The following is an 18281-nucleotide window of genomic DNA, read 5'->3' as shown; positions in this document are numbered from 1 at the left end:
TTCCTGATTGATGTTACATTAATATGTGAAGTGTGATAATTCTTCTCACTAAGAGAGATTTGATTTAAAAAAAAAAAAGAACATGATGCACAGGATCCCACTGTCCTCTCACATACTGTAGAGGACAGCCTGACAGCCTCTATCTGAATAAAAAATATTGCTATAGTTATTGTAATTTTTCATGTTTCAGGTGGGTAAAGCAATAATTTAAAATGACTTTTGACTATAAACACTTTATCTACTCACACTGATTTACAGAAGAGAAAAAGCCAGCTCTTCAGGACTAGTATGGAAATAATCTATTTGTCCTTGATACTTTTATTATGTTGACAGTCCATTTTGGAGATATTTTGTTCATTTTGCCCACATGAAAGTCAAACGTGATAGAATGATTTACCTGTCTCTGGATCTTCCTTTGGGTTAAACTTTTCTTCATTATCAATTAACCTGAGCTTTTTAAAACCTATTCATAGAGATGTTTCAGTCCTCACAATATTTCCAGGAAGTTCCAGAGAAGATAAAGGATGCCATACAAAGAGGCTTCCATTGCCTGCCATGCCCCATCTGAAGCCTTCTTCTAACCAGTGTCTTGATGACCACTTGCTCTTTATCCCTCGACTTAACTATCCTCACTCCACTTGTACCCAATGATGTAGTCTGCATTCATTCCCCAATAAAGCAATTTTCCTTACTCAAAACACTATTAATGCATAGTCATTCTGGGTGTGAAGGATGAGGTGAGATTAATAAAGCAAGGGAAATATTTTCAATGCTCTACAGAATAAAGTTAATATCCAGGTGGTAATATGATTTTCAGAACCCCTCAGTGATTCTTTGCAGAGAAAGGCTCCTATACACTCACTGCCTTCTTGGCTTCCAGTTTAATGACTTTGGTCGACACCCTTCCTGTCCCAGGTCTTCTTTTCTTTAATTACTAAACCCTTAAAACACATTCAAATTATTTCATTTTTTTAATTTTGTAGATGAACTCAACTCCCTACTGCAAAAAGCCTGGCCTGTTCTAACTAAAAGAATAATTCAAAATAAAGTGACACCTAAAGCAAATCTAGACACAGGTGTCCTCCACAGAAATACTGTAATCCAAATTCAAAGACAAAATATATTCTCATGATCATATTTCCAAAATAATAATAAAATATTCAGAAAATATATGAATTAATAAGGTGCTTGAAACCTGGAACTACTGGCATATACTACAGTTTTAATTAAGCTATTGATTACCAATAAATCACATCTTTCACATTGGCAGTTGGAAAGGGATATGTTGCTTTTCAATGGAAGATGTACAGAAAGAACAGAATCAGATGTTTGAATTACTCATTTAAAGATATAACTTCAGCTGGGCGCACACCCTTAATCCCAGCACTCGGGAGGCAAAGGCAGGTAGATGTCTGTGAGTTTGAGGCCAGCCTGATCTACCAAGCGAGTTCTAGGAAAGGCACAAAGCTACACAGAGAAAACCTGTCTCGAAAAACAAACAAACAAAAAGATATAACTTCAAAACAAGAAATCCACACACAGTGGAAACTGCCATTCTAGTGTTACTACATCTGACCATTTGAAGACATGTTTTAGATTACAATACAAAAAAGTTAATTTTTAGTTAATGGAGGGTAGAATAAGTTGTTTTACTGAAATTATTTTTAAATAAGACAGAAAAATGTCAAAAAAAGGAAGATGGCAGACTCTGGAAATATTAAAAGCAAATCTACAAGACTCAGATTTCCTTTTATAAAGGGAAAAAAAAACAGATCAAGTTTCTGGATTATATCAAGAGTTTCTGCCTATTCAGAAACTGTAAAAAATTAAAATGAAAAGTAGAATACTTTCTAGGAAAGGAAAGGACAGAAATCTCCCACTAAAATATTGCTCATCAATTGAAACTATTCCTGCACAAAAATAAGAGGCATAAAGACAAGCTTGTACAGTCAAACGGTCCTGCTGCTCAGGGTTTTCCTAAGGGCAACTTTAATATCTTTGTTTCTCAAACTGTAGATTAAGGGATTCAACATGGGAACCACGTTGGTATAAAAGACAGAAAAGATTTTTCCTTCATTCATAGAATCCCCTGAGGAGGGTTTGAAATACACAAATGCACTTGAACCAAAGAACAGGAAAACAGCAATGATGTGGGAACTGCAGGTACTGAAGGCTTTTGACCTGCCCTCAGAGGAACTGATGCGGAATATGGTGGAGACGATGGAACCATAAGAGATAAAGACAGTTGAAGTAGGAACAATGATGTTGATGCTCCCAACAATACAAATGACAAGTTCGTTGACATACGTGCTTGTGCAGGAGAGCTGGAGCAAAGGAGGAATATCACAGAGGTAGTGGTTGATGGTGTTGGCATCACAGAAGGTCAGTCTCAGCATGCATGTAGTGTGAGCTACAGCATCAGAAAATGCAATAAAGTAGGAACCAAGCATGAGACTCAAACATAACTTAGGAGACATGACAACATTATACAACAGTGGATTACAGATGGCTATGTAGCGATCATAGGCCATTGAGGTCAACACATAACATTCTGAAATAACAAAAAAACAGAAGAAATAGACTTGGGTCATACATTCCACGTAGGAAATTGTATTCTTCCTTAAAATAAAGTTCACCAGCATTTGGGGAGTGAACACAGAACAATAGCAGAGGTCTATAAAGGACAAGTTAAAGAGAAAAAAGTACATAGGGGTGTGGAGGTGAGAGTTCAGCACAGTCAGAATGATCAAACACAGATTTCCCAATGCAGTGACCAGATACATTGCTAGAAACACGAAGAACAGGGGCAGTTGGAGATCAGGCTGGTCTGTTAATCCTACCAGAATGAATTCGGTCACCAAAGAGATGTTAACTATATCCATTCTTCCCTGAGGAAGTCTGTGGACACAGAAAATAGAGTTGCATTAGATTCTATTTTCCACACTCAGTCATGGATCCCTCCCATCCATGATATGTGTGCTGGAAATGCTTTTTCTAGCCCCAACTATACATAAAAAATCAAATGGTGCAGTCACAAACAAATTATCTTAAATCAGAAAGTAAATGAATTTCATTATAATTTCTGAAAAAATATCACAAGATAAAGGAGAAGACTACACTGAGAAGGGTTCAATAGTCTCCCATCTCCTGCCTTTGTTCATTAGAGCCTGCCCTATAACAAAATTGGAAGCAGATGCCTGGACAGTACAGTGATAGTTAATGCTGCAAATTTGTCTTTGCTATGATATGCATTAAAATAATGTGCCTAATCAAAAACTAAAAGAAAAAGAAAGTGTCAGGGAGAGAATGTTTCCTGTCCCTGTGTCATGAAGTATGAATCGTGAAGAATTAAGGCCTGACCTTGCAGGAAACCCTAACAGAGATGCTGCAAATCCAGTGGTCACCAACACTTCTCTCTGATTCCTCTGAAGGCTTTACTTCTGCCTGTTCCACTTGGGTCTCATTTTGGACAGGACAGGGAAGAAGTTGCTGAAGCCTATCCTATATGAAGAGACAGAAAGGGAGTAGATTTGGATAGGAGGAGAGTCAAAGATAACTTCAGAGGAGTTGAGGGAGAGGAAACTGTACCCAGAATATATTATATGAAAAAAAATTCTTTTCAATAAAATAAAAATAAAAAACAAACATTCATTTAAAAAGGGAAAAAAGAGGGTGTTACTATATCTAAAACTCAGAAACACAACTTCCAGTTCAAACACAAGAGATCACTTACTTTCCCATTTATCCCTGTTTAACTGGATATATATTTCAGATTCAAAGTTTTCAGATATTTCAATTCAAAGAAGATATACACAAGACTCAATTTTCCTGGATCAATTTCTGAATTGCAGAACATTATTTCTGATTAAGGCTTTGAATCTTTTCTTGAAGCAGAAGAAGGGCCCTTTAACTAAAGGATATGCATGTTTATAAACAGAGTGGTAGAGTGTCTTGGCTCTTCCTCAGAGGAGAGCATTTAAATCAAAGAAGGAGCTGAGGAAATTATATTACACTCTGAATCCTGATCCTAATTTCCTGAGAGACCCACAATTATACTCATCCTTCCCATTCACTCTAGAGAACATTTGTCCCCAGTGTGTAGAGAGAGATAGACTCTTGCCTCCCCAATTATCTTGAGAGCTGAAAGAAAATCTGAGTTTAAAGTTCTTCCTTTCTTGCTTCCTTCAGTTAAGAGAGAATTACCTACAGGTCCTACTCCTGACTAAATAACTAAATTCTGTGTCTGAAAGTTGTAGAGTGTGATAGTGAGTCACCTCCAGTTTTGTACTACCAGAAACATCACAGCTGCTATTTTTTAAAATATATTTCTGAAAAAGAACTATACCAGGAGACATACTAACATGGAAGGGAAAAAATCTCATGGAGCCTCAACCCTATAGAACTGAATAATGCTGGGAATAGTCTTCTCACAAGAAACCTACCGCAATTGGTTATCCAACACCAATATCAAGTGATCAGTGATGAACCCATATACAAAGAAGTAACATAATATGGAATGAGAGGTGGTATTTACATATTTAGGAAAATGTATGGATATATGTAACAATAATAAAAGATATAGAGACCCTGAATTTTAGAGAGAGCAAGGAGTTGTACATGGGAAGGGTTAGAGGCAAGAACAGGAGAATATGTAGTTGTATTTTAAATTTAAAATCAAAATATGAAAATATATAAATACTATAAAATATTTTGGGAAAATAAAATAAAATATAGCTGCATTGAGTACTCAGTTCCCTTTCCAACCTCCAAGCATTTGCATGCTCACTGTTTAACTCCCTCTCAAATTAATGACCTTTTTCTTATTATATTATATTCAAATATGAACAATTTATTAACTATTAATGAACTATATCAATCACTATATAGCATTAATATATTATTAATTATATAATTATATGCTATAATCTAAATTAAATAGCTATAAATTAATCTAGTCTCAGAAAGACAAATACCATGTTATCCCTCCTCTGTTGTTGATGTTTTGTATAGATAAATACAACTATATACACACATACACACACACACACACACACACACACATACACACACACACATACACACACACACACACACACATACATAGGACAGGAATGTTGTGATAACCCACAAAAGCTTCCTAGTGAGATCTGAGCTTGCTTTACACAGCAAGGCTGCATTGGGCAATGGCTTGAACATGTGCATGGCCACCAGGTGTCTGGGATGGTCTGCACCTGGCTGTGCGGGGAGGAGGTCTTTTCCTCCACTCCTTGGCATTCCTTCAAAAGCCCTTTAGGGCCGGCAGTGGTGGCACATGCCTTTAATCCCAGCACTCATGAGGCAGAGCCAGGTGGGCCTCTGTGAGTTTGAGGCCAGCCTGGGTTACCAAGTGAGTTCCAGGAAAGGCGCAAAGCTACACAGAGAAACCCTGTCTCGAAAACAAAAATCAAAAACAAAAACAAAACAAAAAGTTCTTTAGAAGAGAGAGAAGGGCCTTGTGGGTTTTTACCAAGGCTCTCTCAATGCTATCCGATGTTTCTAACTGTCTCTCTCTCCTCTATATTTCTATCTACATATCCCTTATTTCTCCCTGCTCAAGAGTACCTTGGGGAAAAAAAAGAGAGAGCTGGTCTCTCGTAGAATGTAGTGTAAGAAGGCTGATAAACACTGGATTGCAGATATGAAAAATGGTCTGGTGAGCATGTATGCAGGAAATATACTCAATGAGTCATAGATTTTATATGAAAATCTTCTTATGTCACATATTACTATATATAGTGTCAATGTTAAAAATTAATAATTTTGACCTGGTGTTACATAAAAGATTTATATGTAATATTATTGTATAAAAACTTTAAGCATTTTTATCCAATGTAAAATATATTAATTATTCAAAAATAAGCCTTTCAAGATTTGAAAAAGTACAGATTTACAAAATCTGTGTATTCTATTAGGAAGGTTGTAGACAAACATTATATACTAGAAAACAAATACAAAGAGAATACATTTCAAATTCATGTAACTTGAATCTCAATAAAAAGTATATTAATCACCAGGTGGTGGTGGTGCACGCCTTTAATCCCAGCACTTGGGAGGCAGAGGCGGGTAGATCTTTGCGAGTTTGAGGCCAGCCTGGTCTACAGAGCGAGATCCAGGAAAGGCGCAAAGCTACACAGAGAAACCCTGTCTCAAAAAAAGTATATAAATTAATAAGGATACACAAACTTTTGTATGTCCTAATCTGACAGGCATTCTCTTTTGTCTCTACAGAATCAATAATCATGACACTTAAAACAGGCCTTTCTACTGGCAGGTAAATTATACACTATGATGAAACATATTGACAGATGATTTGCTTATTATGAATCATTATATCCTTCTTTTAAAAACACTCCATCATATTCTCATTCATTTACTGGATAAAGCTTGCTCCCTGGATGTTGGCTGGATGGTTTGGCTTTAGTCATGGAGTTGAGTGACTACAGCATACCTTGCACTCCATTCATTCTAGACTATACAAACATCTCCCCATTGGCATACACATTTGGGTGAAGCATTTAAAGAAAACTTAACACTTCATATTTTATTCAGACACTCTCAGAAAATTATACTACTACTTTAAAAGTACTATCTTCAAAAGTTGTACCTTCTAGTCCAACCAAAACTGCACCCCAATATTTTTAGGTGGTGCTCTACTAACCCCCAAAAGTATGTCCTCTTTCTCTCACTTGAAATCCTGCATGAGACTTTTCTAGAGTTGCGAGATTTATAGCTGTTCAATGCAGAAAATTTAATAATTTCAACTTAAATTGATTGGTTCCATTTAAAATAGTGAGTTCCTTTTTAAAACCTGAGAATCTCAGTAGCTATTTGAATCTTTCTTACTTATCTTAATGTGTAAAGGGAAAAGAAAATTACGTTGACTAGTCAAGATATCACTATCTTAAACTTTAAGGAACCTAACTTGAAATCACAGAGGCCTACGGATTATTTGGGCTTACTGGCAGACACAGACATTTTCTTCATTGACAGAAAGATGGATTGATAGCCAGATATATAAGCAAATAAACAGATAGATAAATAGATATGAAGGTATTGTTATGTCAGTTTATTAATGTCTGGTGAGCATCAGAGTCTACATTGATTTGTTCCCATGAATATCAAAATACTCAACTTTTCAAATGATACTAAGCCAATATATTCACATTTGGGGACTCTGTAATATTGGTGAATTTCCTACACCATGTAAAAAAGTCAGGTTTGCCGGCCAGTGGTGGCACATGCCTTTAATCGCAGCACTCGGGAGACAGAGGCAGGCGGATCTCTGTGAGTGCGAGGCCAGCCTGGTCTGCAAAGCGAGTTCCAGGAAAGGCGCAAAGCTACACAAAGAAACCCTGTCTCAAAAAAAAAAAAAAAAAAAAAAAGAAAAAGAAAGAAAGAAAGAAAAGAAAAGAAGGAGAAAAAAAAGAAAAAGAAAGAAAAGGCATGTTTGGTAGACCTTCAGAATGCTCAGTCGACACCTTCCACCATTCTCAGTGAGAATGTGTCTGCTCTACTAAAACTAACACTGAAAAGTGTTGTAAGATCTTCCTTGGTTTAATTTCTTCTACATTAACTTAAAGGAGGAATGTGATAGTGAAGCATTGTTTTCTTTAATTTTCTTTGTTTGCTTATAATAAATATACTCAAGTGTTCTCTGTGTAGATGTACAAAGGCCCGTTTATTTCTTCTAAAGACTTCAAAAGCATCATTGTTAATTAACACTTTATTCTCATTGATAAATAGGCATAAACAGAATCTGTAGTGCAGCTGGATGAAGTTAGAACACAATTTTACCATTTCTCATTCTGTGTGATGTGTACTATTTAAGAAGAATGCTAATTAATATACTTGGCTGTTTTCCCTAATTTTCATTAAGAACATGCATTCTTGGTCAAATATTGGAAAAAAAATATCCAAATGGTCTTGAAATCCACACTAGGGTTGCAGTAACCCATTGTTCTTCAAATTTCTTATTTTGTGCCTTTGAAAGTGTAATTCAGAAAATCTGTTCTCCTCTGTACATTCTCTGCTAGAGAGTAACATATCTCCTTTATTTGATAATTTGACAGATATGTCAGACTCCTTAAAACCTATGACAAACATCTCATTTTGCACCATTATGCAATGTATTATATCTCTGTTAGTCAGGATTTTCATATTTAGATGCAACTATACCAGCATAAATTGCACTCTTAACATCTACTTACTGTATGTGCAGGACACCAGTGTGATGAGAAATTTAAGACAATGAAAAACAAATGGAAACACCAAATGATGGAAATACTTCCAATGCTTGTGGATTGGTAGTTTTAGTATTGTAAAAAGGGCTATCATATCACAAACAAACTACAGATTAAATGAAATCTGCATCAAAATTCCACTTCATTTCTTGATAGAAATTGAAAACCCATGAGCATCCCTTCTGTATACATGCTTATGTAAAATGACTTAAATGAATGTAGGTTTGGATGTTTGGTAGGATTTCAAACAACTTCTGAAGCTGCCCTAAACAAACTTTGGCAAATTTATGTAATTTATACCAAGAGGTTATTATTATAAAATAAAAATATTTATACTCTCTGAAGTGTTGAAGATGGCCTTGTCCTGTAATATTCATTATTTGCTCAAGATATAATTTGTTATGTGAATAAAAATAATCTCACTTTTCTTATAAATATGTGAGTTTTTCCCTTTTAAAACTGAGAAGTTTGATTTACTTTTCAGAAAATTGCTTCAGGGGCTGAGAGAATAATGGCTGTGAGCACAAGACTGACTGTTTTAATCATTTTATATATACATTTTAGCACATCATGCAGAACCTTAAGTTTCAACTTCTGGTAATAGTTTCTTCCAGTTCAATAAATCAAAAAAAAAAAAAAATCACAACATTTTCTTGGAAGAAAAAGTGAAATACAGAGCTGCCAATCAAATGTGTTGACTAAATAAAACTGTACCTGTACCCAAACATGTAGGCATGAAGATGTATGTATCTAGTCAAACCTTCCACCTTGTCAGGGTTTTTCTCATGGCAACCTTAACATCTTTATTTCTCAAGCTGTAGATTAAGGGATTCATCATAGGAACTACATTGGTGTAAAATACAGAAGATATTTTTGCCCCATCCATAGACCTAGCAGAAGAGGACTTGAAATACATAAATGCACCTGAACCAAAAAACAGAGAAACAGCAATGATGTGGGAGCTGCAGGTGCTGAAGGCTTTGGACCTGCCCTCAGAGGAACTGATGCGGAAGATGCTTGAGAGGATGAAACCATATGAGATAAAAATGGTAGGAGTGGGAACAATGATGTTGATGATGACTACAATATAAGCTACAAGCTTATTAACATAGGTGCTAGTGCAGGAAAGCTGGAGCAATGGGAGGATGTCACAGAAATAGTGATTGATAGTGTTGACATCACAGAAGGTCAATCTCAGCATGCATACAGTGTGAGCTACGGCATCAGAAAATGCCATCAAATATGAACCAAGTATCAGATTTAAACACACTTGAGGGGACATGACAACATTATACAAAAGTGGATTACAGATAGCCACATAGCAATCATAGGCCATTGAAGTCAGCACATAGCATTCAGAAACAACAAAAAAACAGAAGAAATAGAGTTGAGTCATACATTGCACATAGGAAATGACATTTCTCCTTAATATGAAGTTCATCAGCATTTTGGGAGTGAACACAGAAGAATAACAAAAGTCTATAAAGGACAAGTTAAAGAGGAAAAAGTACATGGGCGTGTGAAGATGTGAATTCAGCAAAACTAGAATCATTAAACCCAAATTTCCTAATGCAGTGACCATATATATTGCTAGAAAGACAAAGAACAGGGGCATTTGGAGATCAGGCTGGTCTGTTAATCCTACCAAAATGAATTCAGTCACGAAAGAGACATTTACAGTATCCATTCTTCTCTAAGACAATCTGTGGACTCAAGAAAAAAAGCTGAATTAGAAGATAATCCACACTAGTCACCCATGACTTCCTTGACCTGTGATGTATATTCTGGCAATGTTTCTTCTAGCCCCAACTATGTATACGTAACACTGAATCAGCTATTACAGTCATAAGCAAATTATCTTACAGTCACAAGGTCAGCAGTAATTTCAATACTATTTCTGGATTAAAAAAATGCATGAAAGGAATGCAAAAGGAAAATGCAATAAGAATGATTCAATCTTCTCCCATTTAATTTGTTTTTTTATTAGAGCTCTCTCTACATCAATGAAGTCTGAAACAGATGCCTTGGCAAGCCAGAGCTGGCTTTTGCTGCTACAGATTCTCCTCTTCTATAGCATGAATGATAATAAGGTGTCTGATATGAGAGTATAAGAATAGGATTGATGTATCTGCTGCTCCATCTCACTGAGGCATGAATCCTTTACACTTGAGTCCTGGCCATGCATAAGAAGCCTAATAGAGTTGCTGCAATTCCAATAACCATCAATACCAACAACTCTTAACACTCTCTAATCCCCTTGAATGATTTCTTCTGCTGTTTTCTCTTAGTCTCAACTAGTATCAAATAGGGAAGAAATAGCCTGCTAAAGACCATCCTATAATAGGAAATCTGTTACTACGCCTGGGATCCAGACATCACCACATCACCATTCTCTCTCTCTCTCTCTCTCTCTCTCTCTCTCTCTCTCTCTCTCTCTCTCTCTCCTTTTCTCTCCCTCCTCCCCACCTCCCCCATCTCTGATTCTTCTCTCATACAATACATCCCAACCACAATTCCCCTCTCTCCATTCCTCCCAGCTCCCCTGCATCTTCCTTGCCCCCTGATCCACTCCCACTCTATGTCCCTTCATAAAGGAGCAGGCCTCCTAGAGATAACAACCAAACATGACAAACCAAGAAACAAAAAGACAAGACGAAAGCCCTCATATGGACAAAGTAACCCAAAAGGAGAAAGAGAGTCCCAAGAGCAGACAAAAGAGTCAGAGACACACCCATTCCCATTGTTAGGAGTCCCAGTCCAAACCTTGAAGATCTCTTAGGTTCCTATTTATCCCTGTTTATCTGGAAGAAATATTTCAGAATCCAAGGATTTGTATCCTGTCATTCTAAGAAAATACAGTCAAGACTTAATGTCTGAAATCCTCTGGAATGATTTCTGAATTTTAGAAAATTATGAGATTAATACTTCGAGTCTTTACTGGAAGCAGAAAAAAATGATCTGTGATAATATTGTCACAGTTCCAGTTGATAAGGCTCTGAAGATTTCATGTGAAGTTACCTGCAGAATACATTTGCTTATAAACAGGGTGGTGATGTGCCTGCTTCTTCCCCAGAGAATAGCATTTAGATAGAATAAGGAACTTGGGAATTATGTTACACCCTGAATAATAATCTGTCTTTAATAATAAATCTAGAGGGATTTAAAATTTGTCTTGTATTTTCTCTTCACTCTGTGGAAAGTCATTTCCCAGTGGATGTAGAAAGATAGACTCCCATCTCTCCAATCATCTCAGGTTCTATGGAGAAATCTGTGACTGGGGTTCTTTGTCTCTTCCTTTCAGCAGTTGAGTGAGAACAGACTGTACTCTTGGCTTACCAAGTTCTGTGTCTGGTAGGTGTTGTAGCATGTCACCTTCAGTGCTATGTCACGTGAAACACCACAAGTGCTTCTTTTAAAGCCTTACATATCTTGAGAAATTGTTACTTATAAACACCTACTAGAAATTTCTGATTACCCTGTTCAGCCAATGAGCCTCATTTTTTTCATACTGTCTTCTGAAGAAAATTCTTTCACTTTTAGATGGTTATTTTCCTTATGGCTGTGATAAAATGCCCTACAAAAGCAGGTTAAGAATTAGTTTATTTGAGTTCATTACCTTAAGGTATAGTCAATCATGGTAGAGTCATTACCATAGCAGGTCACATTACAAAGAATCCACATCCAGGAAACACAACTCATCGCACAGAGCTGGCAATCTCTCTCAGGTCCTCATTCTTAGGAGCCAAACACTTTACAGAAAGTTATCTCTCTGGCCCCAATATTTTATTCTTCTTTAATATTCTGATATATAGACTTATTTCCTTAATTTCCTTTTAGGTTGTTCATAGAAATTCAACTTTTAGTGTTGACTCATATTTTGTTGATTCAAATTTCTTTTCTAATTACATGTATTTTTGTTGAATCTTTTGGATGTTTCTACCGAATACCACATTGTCTATGAAGAAATGTCATTATACTTTATACTTTCCAATTTGGTGTGTTTTGTTTCTTTTTCTTTTCCAGAAGCCTCATCTAGAAGTTCTCACACTGTGTTGAATAAAAAGAGCAAAAGTGAAGGGGTAAAGAGTCAGCTCAGTGGCTAAAAGCACTTACAACTCTTGTAGAGGACCAGGGTTCTGTTTCTAGCAACCAAGTGAAGTGTAGCTAGAGTTTTTCTTGTCCTGCCTGGCCCATGATCAGGACAAATCTCTTTCACCTGCCAGTCCCACAGCTGCTCAGACCCAACCAAGTAAACACACAGAGACTTATATTACTTATAAACTGCATGGCCATGGCAGGCTTCTTGCTAACTGTTCTTATATCTTAAATCAACCCATTTCTATTAATCTATAAGTTGCCCCATGGCTTGTGGCTTACCAGTATCCTAATATCTTCTCATGGCAGCTGGCAGTGTCTCTCTGCCTCAGCCTTCCACTTTCCAGAATTCTCCTCTCTCCTTGTCCACCTATACTTCTTGCCTGGCTACTGACCAATCAGTGTTTTATTTATTAACCAATCAGAGCAACACATTTAACATACTGAACATCCCACAGCAGTGAAGTGACTCACAATTCTTTATAACTCCAGATACAGAGGTAATATGTATATTCTGGAATCTACCAGCAATGTCCCCTATACATTCATAGACATACAGGCACACAGACATACACATATATGAAGGAAAGTGAGGAGGGCATTTGTTGGTTTCGAGGGAGGAGAAGGGAGAAGGAAATGATACAACCTCAAACAATAAAATATAAAAAAAGTATATGGCTTACTAATCCTAAGAGTAAGCTATGATTGACTGAGAAGGACAAAGAGACTCACTCGTAGGTCCTGGGCAGACCAGACTAACCTTCAAAGAGAAAACAGGGGCTTGTCTAGAGCCACAAGGGGACAGGCAGGCAGGCACTATTATGGTTAACAAATGTATGGTGTGGTGAGAGAGGAGAGAGAGAGAGAGAGAGAGAGAGAGAGAGAGAGAGAGAGAGAGAGAATGGTTCATGTCCTGTGGACAGAGGCAGATCTGAAGAAATGAAAGCAGTAAGGAGTGGGCTGACATGGATGGCTTGATTGCCACCTAGGGTCATAGTGATGTCTGGGCATGGGCTGCTAGGGCCTATATGCAAGTTCATGGCTCTGAGGCAGTCATGGTCTACATCAACGTCTTTGACTCCTGATACCATGAAGAGGGTAGAGCTGTACAGAGGTGGCCCAGTCCCTTCCTGGCTGCAACACTAGGGAGAACTGGTCCTGTCCATCACCTGCTCAAGCATTCAGGAGAGAGGGTCCTACACCACACCTCCCCCAGCCAACACAATAGAGCTGACATTGTTTATAGGCGCATGAGTGAGCTTGCCCTGAGGGTGTGAGAATGGGAGAACAGGTCATGACCCTCTTATCTGCCATGTAGCATCATGGGTGAGGAAAATATGTCCTCCTCCCCTCACCCTTCTATACCTGCAGCAGGTGGGGGACATAACCCAACTCCTCACCAGCTACAGCACTTGGGAGAACAGGTCCTGCACCTTATCTGGGCAGCACAGTGGAGTTTCCCCTGCAGATAGGTGTATGGCTTTAGAAGGGTAGACTGTTACTATCTTCCTCATCTGCAGTGTAGTGGTGGCGGTGAAGGGAAGATGTCCTACCCTTTTGCCCCTACTGCCTCCAGCTGGCAAAGGAGCTGACCCTCCCCTTTACCAGCTGCAACACTCGGAAAAGAGGGCCTGGCACCTCATCTGGGCAGCACAGCAGAGTCGACAATGTTGTTGAGGCACAGGTAAACCAGCCCCAAGAACATGAGTACAGGAGATCTGGTACCACTCCTCATCTACCATATGGTAGCATGGGTGGGGAGAGATGTCCTTTCCCCTACCCTCTATGCCAAAGTGGGTGAGATAACTGGTCTTGAGATCATAAAAGCATAAGAACTGCTCCTGTCCCTCACCAGCAGCACTAAGAAGAGCAGGCCCTGCTCTTCACCTGGGCAGCAAAATAGAGCTGACCCTGATGGTGGCGATGTGGGAGAGATAACCTCAAAGTTGTGAGTGTCAGAGAGCTGTCCCTACTACTCATCTGTCATGAAGCAGTGTGGACAGGGGAAAGATGCCCTCCCCCTTAATCCTCACCCCTCATTACCTATGATGAACACGGGAGATGACCCTCCACTAGAAATAGGAAAAGAAAAAGGTAGATCATTGAATCTACTTTAAAAATCAACTACTTGGTTTGAATAGTTTACATGGGTTTGGATTTTTGATGCAAAATTGAGATTATTTTTGCTATACTGTATATGTTATAGAAATGATAGGGTAAAAAGACTATTGAATCTACTTTTAAACAAAAAATCCACAATTACTAGTTTTAAATATTGTACATTGATATGGATTTTTATATATTGATACAAATTTAAAGTTATTTTTATTAGAATATACGTACATATGTTTCTATTCTTGTTTAAGGTATTGTACCAATATAGCTCATCTAACAATGTAATGTAAATTTCTAGTCCTTGAAAGTTATTATTACAAACTATTTAGGATAATAAAGAAATGCAGGTTAATAGTTAGTCACCTACTACAATCAAACTTTTAGTTATGTTAGGTATTTTTTCAAGGTCAAACAGTGGTATATTTAAATATAGTGGTCTTTAAACACTTTAGAGATCTTAACAGGTTTTTTTTATATTATAAAAATGAGAAATGTATGCTGCTAGCAGCACCAATCTACTTCAAAGAAAATTATGGGCATCAAAGAAACTTTATATGCAGTGTACTTTCTTTGTGGTAAGTTAGCCACTGGGTAAAAATCTGCCCTTACTTTGACTACTGACACTATGCTGTCCAAATTGGACAAGCAGGACACAAAAGAAAGTGACTGCCAAACTTTGCCAAAAAAAAAAAAAAAAAAGTGGGATAGTTCTTCAAAAATCCTGCTTTGGCCAGGCAGTGGTGGCACACACCTTTAATCCCAGCACTTGGGAGGGCAGAGGCAGGCCAGCCTGGTCGCCAAAGTGAGTTCCAGGAAAGGGGCAAAGCTACACAGAGAAACCCTGTCTTGAAAAACAAAAACAAAAACAAAAACAAAAAAAAAATCCTGCTTCACAGAAAATCCTGTCAGATACGCTATGCCTATAGGCAAAAGATGAATGCCCCAACATTGCAGAGGAGCCTTGGGTGACTGTCCAGGCTGGCAGAGGTTTCTGTCATTTCTTATTTTTGGAGTATGTTTTCTCTGCACTTCCTGTTTACTCAGGTAATATTATATCCTTCTCAGGTTTCTGATGGAGTTGAAGACTAGATAGTTTTAGTTAAGTTTTCCTTGTTACCAGATTCAAAAAACACACTCATAAAAGAGGTATAAAATGTATAAGATTGAGATACATAAAAAGATAGTTTTCAGTTGGTAATGAAAGTTAGGATAGAAAGTGAATTAGGTACAACACTTTGGATTCACCAAGATAAGATAGATAATAGACTATTTTCTTTGAATTTGTCAAATGCTAATGGACTAGACATTGTTAGTGTAGTTATTGCCTGCATATACTAGTATATAGGTATTGTACTTACTATATATAGTTTTTCTAAGTTAGTTAGAACCTTCGCTTTTTGTTTAGACAAAAAGGGAGAAATGCTGTATGACATTTTGTTTGTGTTCTGACAAATAAAGCTTGCCTATAGATCAGAGGGCAGAGCCAACCACCAGTTTACCATAGAGGCCAGGCAGTACTGATGCACACTTTTAATTGCAGTATGTGGGAGGAGGAAGCAGACAGATCAGGATTTCAAGGGCACCCTGGGCAACATAAGATTGAACCAGTCTAAAAGAGAAACAGAACTGGGTGGTGGTGGTCCACACCTTTAATCCCAGCACTAGGGAGTTGGAGACAGGAATATAAGGCAGGTGGAGACAGGACATGTCCCAATTCTGTCTGAGTAAAGACAGGATCCCTCCCCATTCAGTCTGAGGATTCATAAAGATACCCAGTTAGGTCTGAGATTTCAAACATGTAAGAAATCTCTGGTTGCTGGCTGCTCCACTTCTCTGACCTGTATCAGATTTTACCCTAACATCTGACTCTGGATTTTTATTGTTAAGACTAATTAGGATCATGCTTCACCACCTCTTTCCAGATGCAGCACTCAGGAAATTAGACCCTGCTCCTTGACTTGGCAGCATAATAAAGCTGATCCTGTTGGCAGAGGCTCGAGTGAGCTGTACCTGAATGTGTGAGAGTGGGATAGCTGGCCACACACCACTTATCTGCCATGTGTCAGTGAAGGCAAGGGAGAGATGCCCTCCCCTTTCGCTACAACCACTTGTGTTAGATGAGGGAACTGACCTTCCCTTTTACTGGCCATAGCACTCAGGAAAGTGGGCCCTGCACTTCACCCTGAGCAGCAGAGTAGTGCTGACCCTATTGATGGGAGTATGTGTGAATGAGCCCTAAGAATGTGACCATGGGAGATCTGGCCCACTCCTCATCTGCCACATGGTGGTATAGGTTAGGGAGAGATGATTTTCTACCACCCCCACCCATACACATACTACCACTACTTGCCACCTGTGGAATGTTGGAGAGCTGGCCCTGAGATCATAAGAGCAAGAGAGCTGTCTCTGCTCCTCAACAGCTACAGCACTCAGGAGAATGGTCCCTATACCTTGACCCAGCAACACAGTAGAGCTGATTCTAAAGCTGTAGGTGTAGAAGCCAAACCCTGAGAGCAGTAGAAGCAAGAGTCCTGGCCCCACTTCTTGCTCATGCTGCAAGAGGTGAACTAACTGGGGCAATGCTGGAGAACTCACCCTGGTGAAGACTGGGAGAGCTGGTGAGCTGACCAACCCTGCAACTACTGAGGCCCAGAACCAGGGTTATGATTTGGCCTACCTCAATATCCACCCAAACTATGATCTACTACAGGATCTTCACAACTCAGGGCAACAAGAGGATATCCAAGAGGAGTCCCAGTGAGGGCCCAGAATCTATAGTGTAGCAGAAACCAGAGGCCTCAAACCAGATCAATGACTCTTTGCAATGAATACTTGCCATGAAAGATATATGGATAAGAGAAAATAATAATAATAATAAGAGTACACTAGTTGCATGTAAACCTTGGTGGTAACCAGCAGCTCTCTAATTGGACTTAAAACCCATTCAATGGGACAGGAATCATGTCTGATACTGGAAACTTAGACAACTACCCCAAGATAGTGAAGTCATAGATCAAGTAGGAGAATCTGAAGCTACCACTTTACTAAACCAGCATAATCCCTAATTATGTTGTTAAAATTTACTTATACCCACAGGTAAGTGCAGTCCTCAGGAAACATTTATTCACAACAGGTGGATATTGCTGTGGGATGTTCTGTATGTCAAATGTGTTGCTCTGATTGGTTAAAAATAAATAAAGTGCTAATTGGCCAGTAGCCAGGCAGGAAGGATAGGGTAGGCAGGACAAGGAGGAGAATGGTGGGAAGTGAAAGACTGGGGAGAGAGATACTGCCAGCCGCTGCCATGACAAGGAAGATGTAAGGTAATGGTAAGCCACAAGCCACGTGGCAAAATATAGATTAATAGAAATGGGTTAATTTAAGATAGAAGTAGTAGATAACAAGAAGCCTGCCATGGCCATACAGTTTGTAAACAATGTAAGTTTCTGTGTGTTTACTTGCTTAGTTCTGAGCATCTATGGACCTGGTGGGTGACAGAGATTTGTCCTGACTATGGGCCAGGCAGGAAAACTCTAACTACAGGATATGATTATGGAAACCCACAACCAATCACTGTGCAGAACTGTAGAGCTCGATCCCTATAGATACATCTACACTACATTAGACTTCAGGCTCAAGAAATCACTGGGGAGAAAGAGGAGGAAATATTGTAATAGTCAGAGAATCAAGAAGTTTGCTGTGAGATAGTCTCCTAGGAATATCAGAAGCTATACCATAAAGTCTCTCTAACATAACTACCTGCCTAAACATGAGCCGAACAAGGACAACAAT

The 18281-nt window shown here is 38.5% G+C and overlaps 2 protein-coding genes across 3 annotated transcripts; both read right to left on the bottom strand.

Annotated features, from left to right (window-relative positions):
- Positions 1 to 1949: 1949 nt before the first annotated feature.
- LOC118587472 (olfactory receptor 8B3-like) lies at positions 1950 to 2882 on the bottom strand. The gene has a single exon (XM_036193454.1). The coding sequence runs from the start codon at positions 2880 to 2882 to the stop codon at positions 1950 to 1952; it is 933 nt and encodes a 310-aa protein (XP_036049347.1).
- A 6146-nt stretch (positions 2883 to 9028) lies between these two features.
- LOC118587337 (olfactory receptor 145-like) lies at positions 9029 to 11786 on the bottom strand. 2 transcript variants are annotated; one of them, XM_036193252.1, is made up of 2 exons: positions 11773 to 11786; positions 9034 to 9970 (listed from the first exon to the last, which is right to left on the bottom strand). In XM_036193252.1, exons 1-2 carry the CDS (start codon positions 11784 to 11786, stop codon positions 9034 to 9036), a joined length of 951 nt encoding a protein of 316 aa, XP_036049145.1. The 2 variants fall into 2 exon arrangements, with proteins under 2 accessions (XP_036049146.1, XP_036049145.1); XM_036193253.1 differs by lacking the exon at positions 11773 to 11786 and having other exon boundaries at positions 9029 to 10021.
- Positions 11787 to 18281: the final 6495 nt, after the last annotated feature.

This window comes from Onychomys torridus, chromosome 7 (genome assembly GCF_903995425.1).
Source record: "Onychomys torridus chromosome 7, mOncTor1.1, whole genome shotgun sequence".
Lineage (NCBI taxonomy): Eukaryota > Metazoa > Chordata > Mammalia > Rodentia > Cricetidae > Onychomys > Onychomys torridus.
Note: the sequence above shows the minus strand (reverse complement) of the source record. Positions and strands in the feature narration are given on the sequence as shown.

What these genes read in the sequence shown, in the direction of transcription:
- LOC118587472 (XM_036193454.1), bottom strand. Translation starts at nt 2,882, where the DNA reads ATGGATATAGTTAACATCTCTTTGGTGACCGAATTCATTCTGGTAGGA.